At 43.9% G+C, this 15,220-nt stretch overlaps 1 protein-coding gene across 2 annotated transcripts in view; it reads left to right on the forward strand.

The window, feature by feature from the left end:
* The first annotated feature begins 423 nt into the window (after positions 1-423).
* GNE (glucosamine (UDP-N-acetyl)-2-epimerase/N-acetylmannosamine kinase) overlaps positions 424-15,220 on the forward strand; it is a 34,173-nt gene continuing 19,376 nt past the window's right edge. Inside the window, exons 1-3 of one of the 2 annotated variants that reach the window (XM_061364062.1) lie at positions 424-514; positions 12,635-12,843; positions 14,451-14,902. In XM_061364062.1, the coding sequence (XP_061220046.1) occupies positions 464-514; positions 12,635-12,843; positions 14,451-14,902 (712 nt within the window). In that variant the 5' untranslated portion in view covers positions 424-463. Of the gene's footprint in view, positions 515-11,743; positions 11,805-12,634; positions 12,844-14,450; positions 14,903-15,220 lie in introns of those variants that run through there. The other variant, XM_061364063.1, reaches the window with a different exon arrangement.

A 15,220-nucleotide genomic window follows, 5' to 3' on the forward strand; every position in this document is an offset into this window, starting at 1 on the left:
AAGAGTGGTCAGGCATTGGAACAGGCTGCCCACGGCAAGGGTGGAATCACCGCCCCTGGAAGTGTTCACAAACTGTGTAGATGGGTCCTCAGTGACATGGTTTAGTGGTGCCCTTGGTAGTGCTGGGGAACGGTTGGTCTTGATATTAATGGTCTTTTCCAATCCGGATGATTCTGTGATTCGATGGTTCTATGACACCGTCACGGCCTTCGGAATCGCGGTCTTACCTCTAGGTCCCCACTTGGGCCGCCTCGGTCTCACCCGCCTCAGCCGGGGCTCGAACCACCCACTCTCCGCTCCCCTGCCCCGCGCTGGCAGAGGGGGCGGTGCGTGCTGCGTGGGGCGGGGCGGGGCGGGGCAGGCGCCCCCGCCGTGTCCGCCGGTCCCGCTTACGGTGCCGCTGCTGCCTGGCCACGGAGGAGCCGCCGGAAAGGGGGTCGGTGCCGCGGTCCCGCCGCTCACCATGGGAACCAACGCGCCGCCACGCAGGGAGCCGCTCTCTCGCGGCCCGCACGTAAGTCACCGGTAACGGAGATCGGAACGGGTCCATAAGCGGGCGTGCCGCCACGCCGGGGATGCGGGAGCCTCCTTGCCCCCGTTTGTTACCCGGGGCACGGGACTGCAGCCGTGCTGGAAGATGTGCCGGACATCGGGAAGCTCCCTAGAGAATGGAACTTAGGGGCTGGCTGTTCCCTCTAAGTCCTTGTTATTCAGTCCATAGTGAGCTATGGAGAGCTAGTGTTCCATAGCACTTTATTCCTTCACACTGACTTCCTTGTCTGTATCTGGGAGAGACAGGGTTTCGACCTATTAGGCTGCTAACTGGAGGGTGTTCTCGTCAGGGTCTCTTAATGTGTGCTTGAGCCCAGAACCACCACCACCACTACCACCCCCTCCCCCCCGTGTCTGTGCTGGGCTGCACTCTCAGAGCATGAGCAGCACGTCAAGGGAGGTGATTCTTCTCCTCTGCTGCGCTCTGAGGAGGACACCACTCCCTCGGCCCCCCGCCCTCCCCGTAGTCCTCCATCCAGCTCTGGGGCAGCAACGCAAGAGGGACTTGAAGCTGTTGGAGCCCAGAGGAGGCCACAGAGATGCTGTGAGGGAGACAGGCTGACAGAGCTGGGCTTGTTCAGCCTGGAGAAGAGAAGGCTCCTTAAGGGGAGACCTCAGAGCACCTGCCAGTGCCTAATGGGGCTACAAGAAACCTTTCAAGGGGCTTTTGACAAAGGCCTGTAGGGACAAGACAAAGGGGAATGGCTTTAACCTGACAGAGGGGAGACTGAAATGAGCTCTTAGGCAGTTCTTCCCTGTGAGGGTAGTGAGGCCCTGGCACAGGTTGTCCAGAGAAGCTGTGGCTGCCCCATCCCTGGCAGTGTTCAAGGCCAGGCTGGAGAGAGCTTGGAGCAACCTGGTCTAGTGGAAGGTGTCCCTGCCCATGGCAGGGGTTGGAACTGGGTGAGCTTTAAGGTCCTTTCCAACCCAAAGTGGTCTGTGATGTCTGTGATTCTGAAATACTGCCTCAACAGCCACGTTAGTCAGAAAGTGATCTGTAACTACATGATTTTGGGTGACCTCCTACACCCTGGCACATAGGTGGCCTTGGGAGAAGAGACTGCTGCTCTTCTGGTTGTGCATGGTCTCTCCAGAAGGACGCAGCATAGCCCACGAGTGCCAAACTTAGAACATTTGTAGGGAGAGTTGTCCTTCCTGCAAAATCAGGGAATATTTTAGCAGTTGCTTTTGTTTCTATGTAATTCTGCGCTTTTATTAAAATAAAAGCTTTATTAGAGGATTATGATGGCAAATCTAGCCGAGAAAATTAGACCACTGAAAGTTAAGTTATAATAACAGCTGACTCTGACAGTCTTCATGAGTGGTTTTTTTCTAGGTAAGTATCAAAAAGAAGGAGGAAGTAAATGGCCATTTAACATGCTTGGTTTGGGTTTTTTTTTTCTTTCCTAAGTGTGATCCTACACTCCAGAGCTTTGCTCTTCATTCACAGGGTCCTGGCTTCCTGTCCATTTACATAAGGTTTGTGGTCGAAGGCTTTCTGCGTGCTCTTTAGAAACAGTAGCAAATTAAAGTTGCATGGTTGTTTTTACTTTTCCTTCACTTCTGTTTCTTGTTTGGGAAAAAAAACCAAAACAAAACAAAATAAAACCCCCCCAAAACAACAACAACAAAAAAAAAAGTTGCTGGTAATGAAAATAAGGACTATGGATACCCTAAATAAAAAATGAGGACATTTTATTGCTGACCCAGAATTAAAAGCAAAGATGGACTTTTGTGTAATGCCTGATACAGAAAAAACTGTGCTCTTGACTGGCATTTGAGATAAAAAATCTGAAGTTATTCCAGGAAATTGTAAGAGTCATGTAATGGTTTAAGATTTATGAGTACTCTGAAAGTCACATGAGTAAAGAAGACATTTGAATAACTCAGGTAACGATACCTAGTGTGTCACAAGCTCCCAAGAGAGGAAGATTCACCTTTTGTTTTATTGAACACCTATGCTACAGCTACAGTTCCTTGCCTATTTTATATTCTCTGTCACTCAAAATTTCCTCATCTGTCTTTGAAACTGTAAACTGATTATATGCTTTGTGCTGTAACCATCTTTAGAATCACATTTTCTTCTTCCATCACATTTTTTTTTGTCTTTGTTCATATAACATCCGAAGTAAAAATCCACAGACTACACACAAAACATATTATATGGAAAAAAGGTGGAAATACATGTTTACTGTTACCATTCTTTAGTTCTGTCATTACAGCTCTGCCTCACGGGGCTGGCTGGGTTTGCTGGGTTTTTTTTTGTAATTATGTAGTAGCATTACTACCCCTTAAAATTAGGAATTACCAGTGAAGACATAATATTTGACATATTTATCAGATGACAGTCACATTGAAAACAGCCACATGCAAGCAGGATGCCACAGAGCCTCAGAAGGGATAGGAAAGATGTAAAAAAGAGATACGAGTTAGACAAGTGCGAATAGGAACTTCTAGATCTGTTTGCAACAGAGGAGGTATTTAGTATGAGGCAAAAGTCTAATGCAGTATTCATTACTGCCAGCCATTTAGCTTCCTTTTCAACACTGTATGTCAATTTTAAGTGTAAAAAACAGGCAGTCTTATTAGATGATAATTTCTGGCTCCTCTCCTCCTTTTCTCTCAGCTTCTGGCCTGTTGCACTTCCTGCTCAAAGGACAGTTCTTGCACCTTTGTTAAGAGCTTGCAAGGCTCTGCACAGCCACAGACACAGCAGTGCATCTCTGGACAGGTAATACGATCTACACTCAGTCTCTCTGCACTCATTGGAAGGAGTGTTGGAATGAGGGTGGAGGACTGCACGGGGCAGAGGAGAACACAAGGTTAGAATCACAGCAGTCCTGGAAGGTGGTAATTTTGGTGCCTTCCATCCTTAAAACTGTAATAACACTATAGAGCAAAGCAGGAACAACATAGGGTTTAGCTTCCACTGAAAGCTGGATAGAATTAAGCTCAGCCTTGCAAACGTGCCTCTTTAAAGAAACCTACACAACTTGTGACTCTGATAAAAGCCCAGAGTGAGCAGAACTGAGAAAGCTTAGCAGAACTTGTTTTCTGGTCTTTCATGTATGACAGCATTTGCAAGCAAGTTGGCTGTTTCTTCTGCATGGTTTCCTTGACCAGGTTTGCATAACAAATAACTCTCCCACCTGTAGCTGAAGCGGAATCTGGACTCTTAGATTTGGCAAATTGACCTATTGTCTTTCCTAGTGATGACAGCTTCCAATCAAACTGATCCCTTTGTGGCATTTGTCCAAATACTCTTGAGTACATACAGCAGCTCTATTCATCCCGGTCTGAACATACCTTGAGTTGTTCCAAGTAACCATGGAACAACTTGTCTGCTGATCAAGGGGTTTAGGTGCACAGTACAGGTACCAACACAGCAGGAGGAAAAATTCCACCACAAGAATCGCCCCAGCCTACACTGCCATCACTGTCCAAGACCAACTGGTTTTGAAGCCAGCTTGGGTACTATTCCCCATGGGTATTTGATGTGAGCCATCAGCACGAGCAATCATATTTATTCCAGCAGGACTGAACAAGGAGTTCAGAAGTAACAGACAAACCATGTGCTTAAGAGCTTTTAATCCAAGTAAAGAAAGCAGACCCTTCTGAAGGATTAAACAGATCACACAGCAGAGAGAATCATAAGGACAGCAAAAAGGGGATCAGTTCCACTATTTTATTTTTAGAGAGATGGAGTGGGTAAGTTTTGGTTTCAGATGAAAATAAGATAAAGGCTTAAGTTGTTAAGAGATTGAATGAATCTATTGAGGTAGCTAACACTCTTTCTAGTGCTTTGCATGGGTTTCAGATGCACACTTATCCCACACCCCCTACCTTCAACTAAGGAAGCCCCTAGAATGTTGTTTTTCATCCAGTGCCTCTATTGCATCCTATAACTGCCTATAACTTGATTCAAATTTTATAGGATATAGACAAATTAAATTACATTGTAATATACCAGACCGGCATATGCAATTTTTCCAGTAAGAAAGAGGCTTTTCATGTTACAGAATGTTGGCAGCTCTAAATATGTGAGAGATCTATGTTGTGCTGAGGAAAGAAAAAAAACCCGAATCTCCCTTTGCTTAGCATGTATGTCATTGTCTTATCTTCAATCTCTTCCCTTCCTCTGAGACATCAGATAAAAGCTACAAGCCCGTGATGTGATACTGGCCTCACTAACACACTGGTGTGGTTGCTTACAGTTACTATTAACTGCACAGCTCACCCAGTAGCTTTAACCAGGAAGAACAAACAGGAAAATGCAGGAAGGTGATATCTTGTTATGTTTTCCTTACTGTGTGCATGTTTATATTATCCTATATCATGTAGTATGCATTACTTGGTCTTTTCCTGCAAGAGATTTTCATAATGGAGTGCATTCACAGCAGCTCAGCATTGCTGTGCCACAACCTCCACAAGTTGTTTGGCTGTGTCAGAAGTACCTGCTCTTCTGAAAGCACTGTGACCCATACCTTTAAAATTCAAGTTTCAAGCGTTTTAGGCAGGAGAGTACAGAGTTGACATGGACATATGCTTCTGTGATTTTGAAAATCTTAGCCTAAGTTTTCACTTTCTTACACTCAGAAGCTATTTATGTTTTTTATAAATAAAACAGATGTAAATGACAAGGAAAGAATTAGAGCTCAGCTCATGGAGATGTTGATTTTAAAAATATATACCCCTTTGCTTTCAGGAGGGAAAAAGTAACATGGTGCTTAGCCCCAGAGGAGAAGATCACAGCGCTACTGACACTGTCTACACTATCCATCTCTGGATTTAGTCATGCACTGACAAATCCCTGTCAGACAGTTTAGCACCTTTCACCTCTTTCAGGATAGATTTCCAAAAAGTCTGATCTTCGAGCCAGCAGCAAACCAAACCAGATGATCCTGGTTCTTCTGTTCAAATCTGAAGCAGCATGACCTCTCTAAAAAGTGTGTTAATGTTCATTTAGTCCCTGAAGGGCTGTTACCATTTCTGCATAGCTTTTGATGAGAAGGCCAATCATAGAATCAGCTAGGCTGGAAAAGAGTTTAAGATCATCAAGTCCAACCTCTACCCCTGGACTGCCACATCCACCACTAAGCCATGTCATTAAACCATGTCACTAATAGATTAATGTGAATAATGACACCCTTCTCTAACAAGCCCCAGTACTGCCTAAAGACTTGGCAAGCACAGGAGGTCATCTCAGAATCAATCATAGAATCAACTGGGTTAGAAATCAATTTGATTGACCTTTAAGACCATCAAGTCCAACTGTTAACAATCTGATCTTCACAGTGCCAATCTTCACAGTGTCATTAGAGATTTTGAGCAGCAAAGGGCAAGGCTGCCTGGAGCAGGCAGATTATCATAGAATCACAGGATCACAGACTGGTTTGGGTTGAAAGGAACCTTAAAGCTCATTGAGTTCCAACCTGTGCCATGGGCAGGGATGACTTCCACTAGACCAGGTTGCTCCAAGCCCCATCCAACTTGGCCTTGAACACTGCAAGGGATGGGGCAGCCACAGCTGCTCTGGGCAACCTGTGTCAGTGCCTCACCACCCTCACAGGGGAAAGAACTTCTTCCTCAGACTTCATCTCAATCTCCCCTCTGTCAGACTAAAGCCATTCCACCTTGTCTTGTCACTACATTATGAATGAGGCTTCTCTTCCCATTTCATTTTTCTGGATAGCATTTTCTCTCTGCTGTAGAGATGACTTGGGGCCCAGCTCAGTAACACAAGATAGATTTCATCCTATACATGTACTATGTGAGGTCTGTGGGGGAGAAATAACCCCAAAGGAGCATAAACTTTCACCCTTGTTCTGTAGCTTGTGTTGCAAAACACCATTACAACATTTGTGGGGAAAACACATCACAAAATGCACTGGTTTTGTAAGAGTAATTAGCTCTCAATGTCGTAACTATGTAAGTACTAGTATAATTCAGAATTTGTGAATATGTACACTTTCATACACTCATGCACAAACTTGATTCAGGCTCTTCCTCAGCATTTTGTTTCAGTGAAAGCTGCTGTAGATTAATTGCTGAACTTATCATAAACCAAAAGCATTTACAGGAGATAGTGCCAACTTACTTAATAGTGACATCTCCAGAACATGCACAGGTTTTTAAGCAACGTGCAATATACATAAAGGGAATCTAGTGATGAAGGGAACAATGAGTGGAATATGAATTGAACCTAAGGTGCCTTAAAGTTTCTATTACTACCACTGGTGAGCATTTCAACTGAAGATCCCTGCTAATAGGAGATGTGGGTGTGCTGCTATGTTCTCAAAACCCTTGAGGATGTCAGGACCTGACTCACTGGACCACAGCTGTCTAAGGACTTTCCAAACGTCACCATGTTATTTCTGTCTCACTTGGGCAACAGTAAATTCAGAATTTTAAATTCCCAAGAGCAGGTCTTAAAAGTTTTGGGTTTTGGTTTGTGTTTTTTTTTTTTTTAATTTACTTTTAAAATTACATTGCCATAGTTCCTGTTTTATATATATATGTGTGTGTGTGTTTTTTAGTGGTATTTGTTCCTCAAAGGCTTTCTAAACAAATATTCGTAAGTGCTAGAAACATCAAGTTTTTCTCACCAGTAAAGGCCAGGAATGCAACCATTCGCAGTTCATAGAGTGATCTGGGTTGGAAGGGACCTTTGGAGATCACCTAGTCCAACCCCTAGGGTTGCAAGGCGTTTCCACCACTCACATACTCCACACCCCTGGACTTCCACACAAATTGTGAAAATAGGGATTTTAAATCCTTACCTATTCAGACTTCATTGCACTTTCTGAGCCTCCTTGTAACCCTTCCATGATTCAGTGCTTTATGTGTACTGAGATGGGACCCATTCCTGGCATCATGCACATTCCTTACATCTAGTTTCTTCTACGTGTGTGAGAAACAGGAGTCACTATTCAGGTTAATGTTTTCTGAAAAGTAGAGGGTGAAAGCAGAAGCGATTTGAGACACCTCATTATTTTATGAATGAATAAAGATACGATTTGGACTGAAAAGCTGTGTCAGGTACCAAACATCTGAGTGTGGCACATGATTGTTAGGGCAGATGGCCCTACCACGCTGGACAGTCACGTTTCAGCCACACGAAAATGAGATCAACCAGAAGGTGGAAATGGGTGAATAATTATCATTTTGCTGTGATTGTGTGCACCAGCCACCTTTATTTATAGGTGCTTCCATAGTAAAATACAGTGGGCATGGGTTGCTGCTGATACACACAGTGCCTTGGGTATTGAATCATAGAATCGGCTAGGTTGGGAAGACCTGTAAGATCATCAAATCCAGTTATGCCAGCACTGCCAAGGACACCACTAAACATTCCACAAAGGACCCATCTACAGTTTATGAACACTTCCAGGGTTGGTGATCCCACCACTGCCCTGGGCAGCCTGTTCCAATACTTCATGACCCTTCTGGGGAAGAAATTGTTCCTAATATCCAGTCTGAACCTCCCCTGGTGCAGTTTGAGGCAGTTTCCTCTCTTCTTGTCACTTCTTCCTTGGGAGAAGAGCCCACCCCCCCTCCTGGCTCCATCCTCCTTTCAGGCAGTTGTAGAGATCAATGAAGTGCCCCCTGAGCCTTCTCCAGACTGAACACCCCCAGTTCCCTCAGCTGTTCCTCATCACAGTTGTGCCCCAGGCCCTTCACCAGCTTTGTTGCCTTTCTCTGGACCTGCTCCAGCACCTCGATGTCTCTCTTGCAGTGAGGGACCAGAACTGAACACGGGATATGGAGGTGCAGCCTCATTAGTGCCCAGTCCAGAGGCATTATGATTATTCCGTATTTAGACCGGCAACGGCAGCCTGTCCTAGTCTGAGATACGCTTCCTCGTTCTGAACCTCGGAGCCGCTCGCAGACCTGGGGTTCGCCAGCTCTTCAGCAGGGCCCGGCCCTCAGCGGCTCGGGGGCGGGACGGGGCCTGCGCGCCAGCTCTCATTTGATGTGCTGGGATCCAGCGCCGCTGCTGCGGACTCGGCAAGGGGCTCGGTGACCGCGGAGCGGAGAGGAACAGGATAAGACAAGAGAAGAGAGGCCCAGGCCACGTCACGCCGGGCCGCTCGGGGTGTCCGGGCGGCCAGAGGGTAACAGCGGGGGAGGGGGAGTAGCGCTGCTGAGCCGCGGGTGCCGCGTCACCGAGCGGAAAGGGGGGGAGGGGGAGGGAGGGCAGGAAGGGGGGGGGGGGGGGAGGAGATGGGGCGCATGCGCCGGGTGGGCCGGAGGGGTGAAGCCCTAGCGGAGGAGCGCAGCCGCTGAAGGGTCGGGGAGCTTCTTGTGAGCACACCGCTGAGGGGCTGGGATTGCGGGGCGGGGGGCGGGCGCGAGAGGTGGGAGCATGCTAACCAAATATAGTTTCACAAGGCCAGGTGCAAGGTGCTGCCTGGGTCGTAGCAGTCCCAAGCACAAACTCAAGCTGGGGGAGGGAATGGATGGAGCAGCCCTGAGGAGAAGGACTTGGGGGTGTTGGGTGAGGAGAAGCTCCCCATGACCTGCAATGTGCGCTTCAGCTCAGAACCCTGTGTCACGTGTGCTGAGCTGCAACCCCAGAGCATAAGCAGCAAGATGAAGGAGGGATTCTTCCACTCTGATGCACTCTGGGATGAACCCCCCTGCAGTCCTTCGTCCAGCTCTGAGGCAACAACACAACAGAGACGTGGAGCTGTTGGAGAGAGTCCAGAGGAAGGCACAGAGATGCTGTGAGGGCTGGAGCAGCTCTGCTCTGGAGACAGGCTGAGAGAGCTGGGCTGGTTCAGCCTGGAGAAGAGAAGGCTCCTTAAGGGGAGACCTTAGAGCAGCTCCCACTGCATAAAGGGGCTACAAGAAGCATGGAGAGGGGCTTTGGACAAGTGCCTGTAGGGACAGGACAAGGGGGAATTGCTTTAACCTGACAGAGGGGAGATTGAGATGAGCTCTTGGCAGAATTTCTTCCCTGTGAGGGTAATGAGGCCTTGGCACAGGTTGCCCAGAGAATCTGTGGCTTCCTTGTCCCTGGCAGTGTTCAAGGCCAGGTTGGACAGGGTTGGAGCAACCTGCTGTAGTGGAAGGTGTCCCTGCCCGTGGCAGGTGCTGGAACTGGATGAGCTTTAAGGTTCCTTCCAGCCCAAACCAGTCTGTGATCCTGTGATTTAACAGGCTTGTAGAGGAAATGACCCTGCAGATGGGTAGACACACAGAGGTATGTTTCATGGAGGGAGTGTTTTCCATGCAGGGGTGTTTCTAGTTTGTATTGTGGGTGTGGAGCAGGAATGGTCTGTTGCAGTTGTGTGAGTAAAGGAAGTTCACAACAGCAGACCCTACACTTGGGTAGTAAATGTCTTTATATAGAGGGGTTGATCTCCTGTACCACATGGGGAATGATGTGTGGTGAAAACATTCATCCCGTTCCTGGGGGGAAATGATGGGAAGAGTTTCTTGCCTCACCATGGGATAGCATGTGCACAGAGTGATGGTGAGAGTCCTTTTGCCTCTCATACAGATGTGTTGAAAGACCTGGTTTTGTTTATGGTCGATTGCCAGAACAGGCCCTGATGTGTGTGTATGAAGTTGATACAGAAGTAATGGTTCCAAGGGTGGCGTGAAGGCGTGAATACTTACACTAGTACTAGTTCTCCCTAGTACAGATGTGGGAAGAGTTTTAGGCAGAATCATCTACATGCAAACCACACACCAAAGCATATGATAACCATAAATGACACCGCAGACACACAGGCATATACAGAGTGTACAGACTGTAAAAGAGGAGCTCTCTGGTTTTGAAAATCAGCACTTTGGAAATGTCAGCGTGGAATATACGGGTGATATCCTTTGTTGGTGAAACACTAATGGAGTTTTCCATGCATTTGAGACTGCCAATAAAAATAGTAGCTACTTGGTTGCTGTAAAATCTGATGCAGAATTTCCCAGCCTTAAAAAGTCCTTAAACTCTAGTAGTCTAAAAGCTTTAAGATGGAATATGGAAGAGCAGTAGGCCAAACCAAGTAGAGATTAATTATCTCAAGTAGTCTTTTGTAGAGAACTGTCTTACTTCTCCTCCTTTCTGCTGAAGAGTACCAGTCCCAGCAAGATGAAGAGGTGGACCTGGGAACAGGACAATCCTAGACAAGAGAAGGCTGTGTAAATCAAACTCAGTGTATCATCCGACATACAGAAACTAGCGAGCAACTGTCAGTTGGGCACAGGATAAGGGAGTAGCAAAATGAACTTACCCAGAGTCTGCTCACTCCAAGTTACTTACCTGAGCTAGAACCATCACTTCTTGTCTGACAAAGCAGTTATCTTTTAATTCATGCAAAGCAGGTTTTTAAGAAGTGCAAATTTTCTGTCCTCCTTGCTCTTCAAGCAGTGTCTATAATTCTAGAACCCTCATTCCAAATCCAGAAAAAATACTGTCTCCTAAAATCGTAGGTTAAAAAAATGAAAAAATATCATGGTTCACCACAACTAGAGATGTACCAGAACTGAACTGCTGGATCACACATCTTCCTGGCCGCACAGATCACATTTAATTACAGCTGCTAGTGGCAATTTTGGAGGTAGATGTAGAGATGCTTCACATGCATATGAACTGACCAAAATCAGAAGCAAACCTTTGATAAGTTGGGATAGATTCTTGACCACCCTAGCATTACTTTCCACCAAAACATTTTGTGTGATAAAACCTAATGAATGTTAAAAATAGGGAAATCTTTGAAAAGTTGTTGGATTTTATAAGTTAAGAGTGGGATGTCACAATAGCCTTTCTTAAAAATAATTATGAATAAAATACAAATGTAATGCACAAAGAGCATGAAATTGGATGTCAGTATTGTCACACCTGCATAGCAGCTGCTCAGAAAGAGCTTCCTTAGTGATCTGAACCAGCACAGAGAGTGATGCTGCTCAGAGATGAGCAGTCCTTGTTCGTTGAGCTGGAGTAAAAATCTGATGTAGCATTAGATTTCATACTGAAAGGATTGTGCTTACTTAAAATAGTTATTTTCAGAAGGAGAACAACAAAAACCTTATAAATGGCTGGTCTGACAACCTCTGCTACCACCTCAGTAGTTTCTTTTTATCAGGGAAAGGAAATTCATGTTATTTTGGGGAGTTAATTACTGTATCATTTTTCAATGGGCTTTTCTTTTTCTCTGTGTGTTTTTTTTTCCAATTACTAAATGAAAACAAAAAAGAAAACCCACTAACCTATACAATAAGAACAAGGCAAAATGGTAAATGGAGGATAGGTGAGCATTTAAAATTATTACATAATCAGAGACTAAGCAAGCTGTAAAACTGGATTATAGAAAATATCTTGTTACAGTAGCTGTTGATGTTGCTTGTGAAAATGCTGAGTTTGTGTGGCATTTCAGTTGTCAGAAAACTTTTTGGTTTTGTTTAGTAGCCTCCAAATTGCCTGATGCTAATCATTATTTGTCTACTTGTTTACAGAAGTTGTGGCCTTAATGTGACCTGATACTGTATTACTGAATATCTTGACGTACTTTGGCTTCCAAAACAGTATGGAAGGATTCATAAGTCAATGGTTCACCCACTTCACCTCACCAAAGCATGTTTAACATAAACTGACTCAGGAAAAAACTTTCTGTTCACACAGCCTGTCAATGGATGTCTCTTTAGCAGTTTGTCCCATTCTGTGGTTTTGGAATATTAGATTTTTCATTTTTTTCTTTCATTTACTAAGACATCAAGAATTTTCCCATTTATACAGAAGTTTCCATCTGGACAGGGAAAAGTCATTTTACTATTTAATTGCAGTTGAACTTTCACAGTACTTAAGTTTGGTTTATATAAAATTTTTATATATTATTTCTAGAAAGAGAGGTGTTCAAATTAAGTGAGTTTGAACTATAATAAATAAATCTGCCCTTTTCTAAAATCTTCTAATATTCCAAGATATCAGCTGCCTGTTATCAGTGGATGAGTTAGTGTGTGCCCACTATACTGGTCTGCACTTGTGTATGCTGTTCATGAAGTATACCATTCAATTACTATAAGGATTATTATTCCTTTTTTTTCTGTTTGTTTGGAAGGGTTTTTTTCCATATCATTTCAGGAAGTGTACTTCAAGAACCTTTCAAAGCAGAAACAAAAAGAAGTCATGGAGAAGAATGGAAACAACCACAAACTTCGTGTTTGTGTTGCAACTTGCAACCGTGCAGATTATTCCAAGTTGGCTCCCATTATGTTTGGTATTAAGGCAGAACCACAGTTCTTTGAGCTCGATGTTGTGGTGCTTGGTTCCCATCTGATTGATGATTATGGGTAAGGTGCATTTCTCCATCTCTGCTGATCTGTTTCTGGGATGTCAGCGATAACATAATGAACATTAGGTAACAAAGTCCTTGTTGTTACTAATGTACACAGCGAATTTTTTTTTTTTCAGATTTTATTTAATTTTGCAGCTCCTTCTGAGATAGCATATTTATGGTTTGGGGTTTTTTTTGTTTTTTTTTTTTCTTTTTTTTTTTTTTTGCCAATCTTGGTTTAGAAAATTTTTTGTAAATGCTGTAATTGAGATCTTCACCAGGATCACAGACTAGTTGAATTGAGAAACCCAGCTTACGCAGATATCCCTGAGAGTCTGATGATTATCGAATGAAGATGTGCTACAGTTCTTAATTTTCACAGGGAAAAGATAACCTTCAGTCATTTTAAGTTGCAGCTCTTTTTTGCATTAAAGAAAGTACTTACATATTCCATATCCCAGAGGAATATTTTTAGTTCTTACTTCTAGGATTGTGGAGAAAGGAAAGGGTGGTTGTCTCTTTCTGACAAAATGAATAACTGATAGATATATTAGGTAGGGTTTTGCAGGAGAGTTTAGGGTCTTTTCCATAACACCAAGTAGGCAGTTGGATCACCTGCCTGGGAGGATGGAACGTCTTGGTCCAGATCCCTTCCTTTGGAAGGACTTCCCACATTCCTAATGAATATCCCTGTGTTTGCTGGGGAAGAGGCAGAAGGAACAGCATGCGAATTGTTGATGGTGGTGCGGTAGTTTGGTTGGTTTTGCTCAGGCTACATTTACCAGTAAGTGGTATAGATTGGAAAATGCTTACTTTGCAATCAGACTTCGGGATAAGACTGGCAGCATATCAGCATCGTTGAATTTTTAGAAATATTTTGCACATCTTCAGTTGAAGATGTATTGTGGACTTTCCAATGGGAAATTTTGGCACTTCATAACAATTCATAGTATTCAAGGAATGTTTTAATTTTATCACTATGAAATGAAGCTAGTAGTATGTGTGGAAAACCTTTTCCCTTTCATTTTAAAGCCTGTTTCCTTTGAACTTAAGGCCTCTGTGCAGTGATTGCTTAAGTGTGTGAGTATACAAGTCTTCATATATCTGAAATACAGAATCTGAAAAATGGATGCTAGCTGCAGGATGTCTTCCTTGAACATACAGGCCTCACCTTTGCATAGCATCTGTTGGGATTTATATATTTGTCCAGCAAAGTCAATACACTGCTCAGGAGTCAACACACCTTTATTGAAAGGAAATCTTATGAAGTGCCAGAAGTTCTCATTGGGAAGTTGAAAACGTGTCTAACTGAAGATGAAATCTATTATCTGAAAGGCTCTGAAAACACATAAACAAAGAGTTTGATATATGAACACATTCATCAAAGCTTCTGCTTAAGGGTGTCTAGAAAATCCTTATGCTTGGAATATAAGGGAACATACTCATATATGTCCATATTTTAACATTCTGTTAAAATCTTAAAAAAGTTATCTCAAGTGAAGGAGATGCTGTAAGTGGGCCTTTGTTCAAACCCAGTAGAACTATAATACACACTTACTTTGTCAAACTGTGTTGCTGTAAACCCAAATTTTATTTACTCTAACCCCTTTCCTTTCCCTTCAGTAATACCTATCGTATGATTGAACAAGATGACTTCGATATCCATACACGACTGCACACCATTGTGAGAGGGGAGGATGAGGCAGCAATGGTGGAGTCAGTGGGGCTTGCATTAGTCAAGTTACCAGATGTCCTGAACCGCCTGAAGCCTGACATCATGATTGTTCATGGGGATAGATTTGATGCTTTGGCCCTGGCCACATCTGCAGCCCTGATGAATATTCGCATTCTTCACATTGAAGGTGGAGAAGTCAGTGGGACTATTGATGACTCGATTAGACATGCTATAACCAAACTGGCCCACTACCACGTGTGCTGTACAAGAAGTGCAGAGCAGCATTTGATAGCCATGTGTGAAGACCATGACCGCATCCTTTTAGCAGGCTGTCCCTCATATGATAAGCTTCTCTCTGCAAAAAACAAGGACTACATGAGTGTTATACGTATGTGGCTGGGTGAGCATACTACTTCTAATGTTTTTCATATGACTTTCAACACCAGACAAACTCAGTAACTAGGTTATGAGCTTGCTGACCAGTGGCTCTTAAGAAAAGTACAGGGAAAAAGAGACTTTTTGATAGGAAATTCAAGTTTGCTTAATTGGAGTTAAATATCAAACACCAACCTGATGCTTCTCAAAAAAACAGTGTATTTATTAATAGTTTCTAGTATTTCTTTGTTTCTTTATACATTTTCACTTGTTCTGTGTTTTACTGTCTATACCTAGAAAGCTACAAATCTGTTCTGGTAAACACATCTGGTCCTTCTGCCAC

The sequence above is a fragment of the Neopsephotus bourkii genome, unplaced genomic scaffold, assembly GCF_033783945.1.
Source record: "Neopsephotus bourkii isolate Nb327-2 ecotype Australia unplaced genomic scaffold, CSIRO-AGI_Nbou_v1 NB_1184, whole genome shotgun sequence".
Classification (NCBI taxonomy): Eukaryota; Metazoa; Chordata; class Aves; order Psittaciformes; family Psittacidae; genus Neopsephotus; species Neopsephotus bourkii.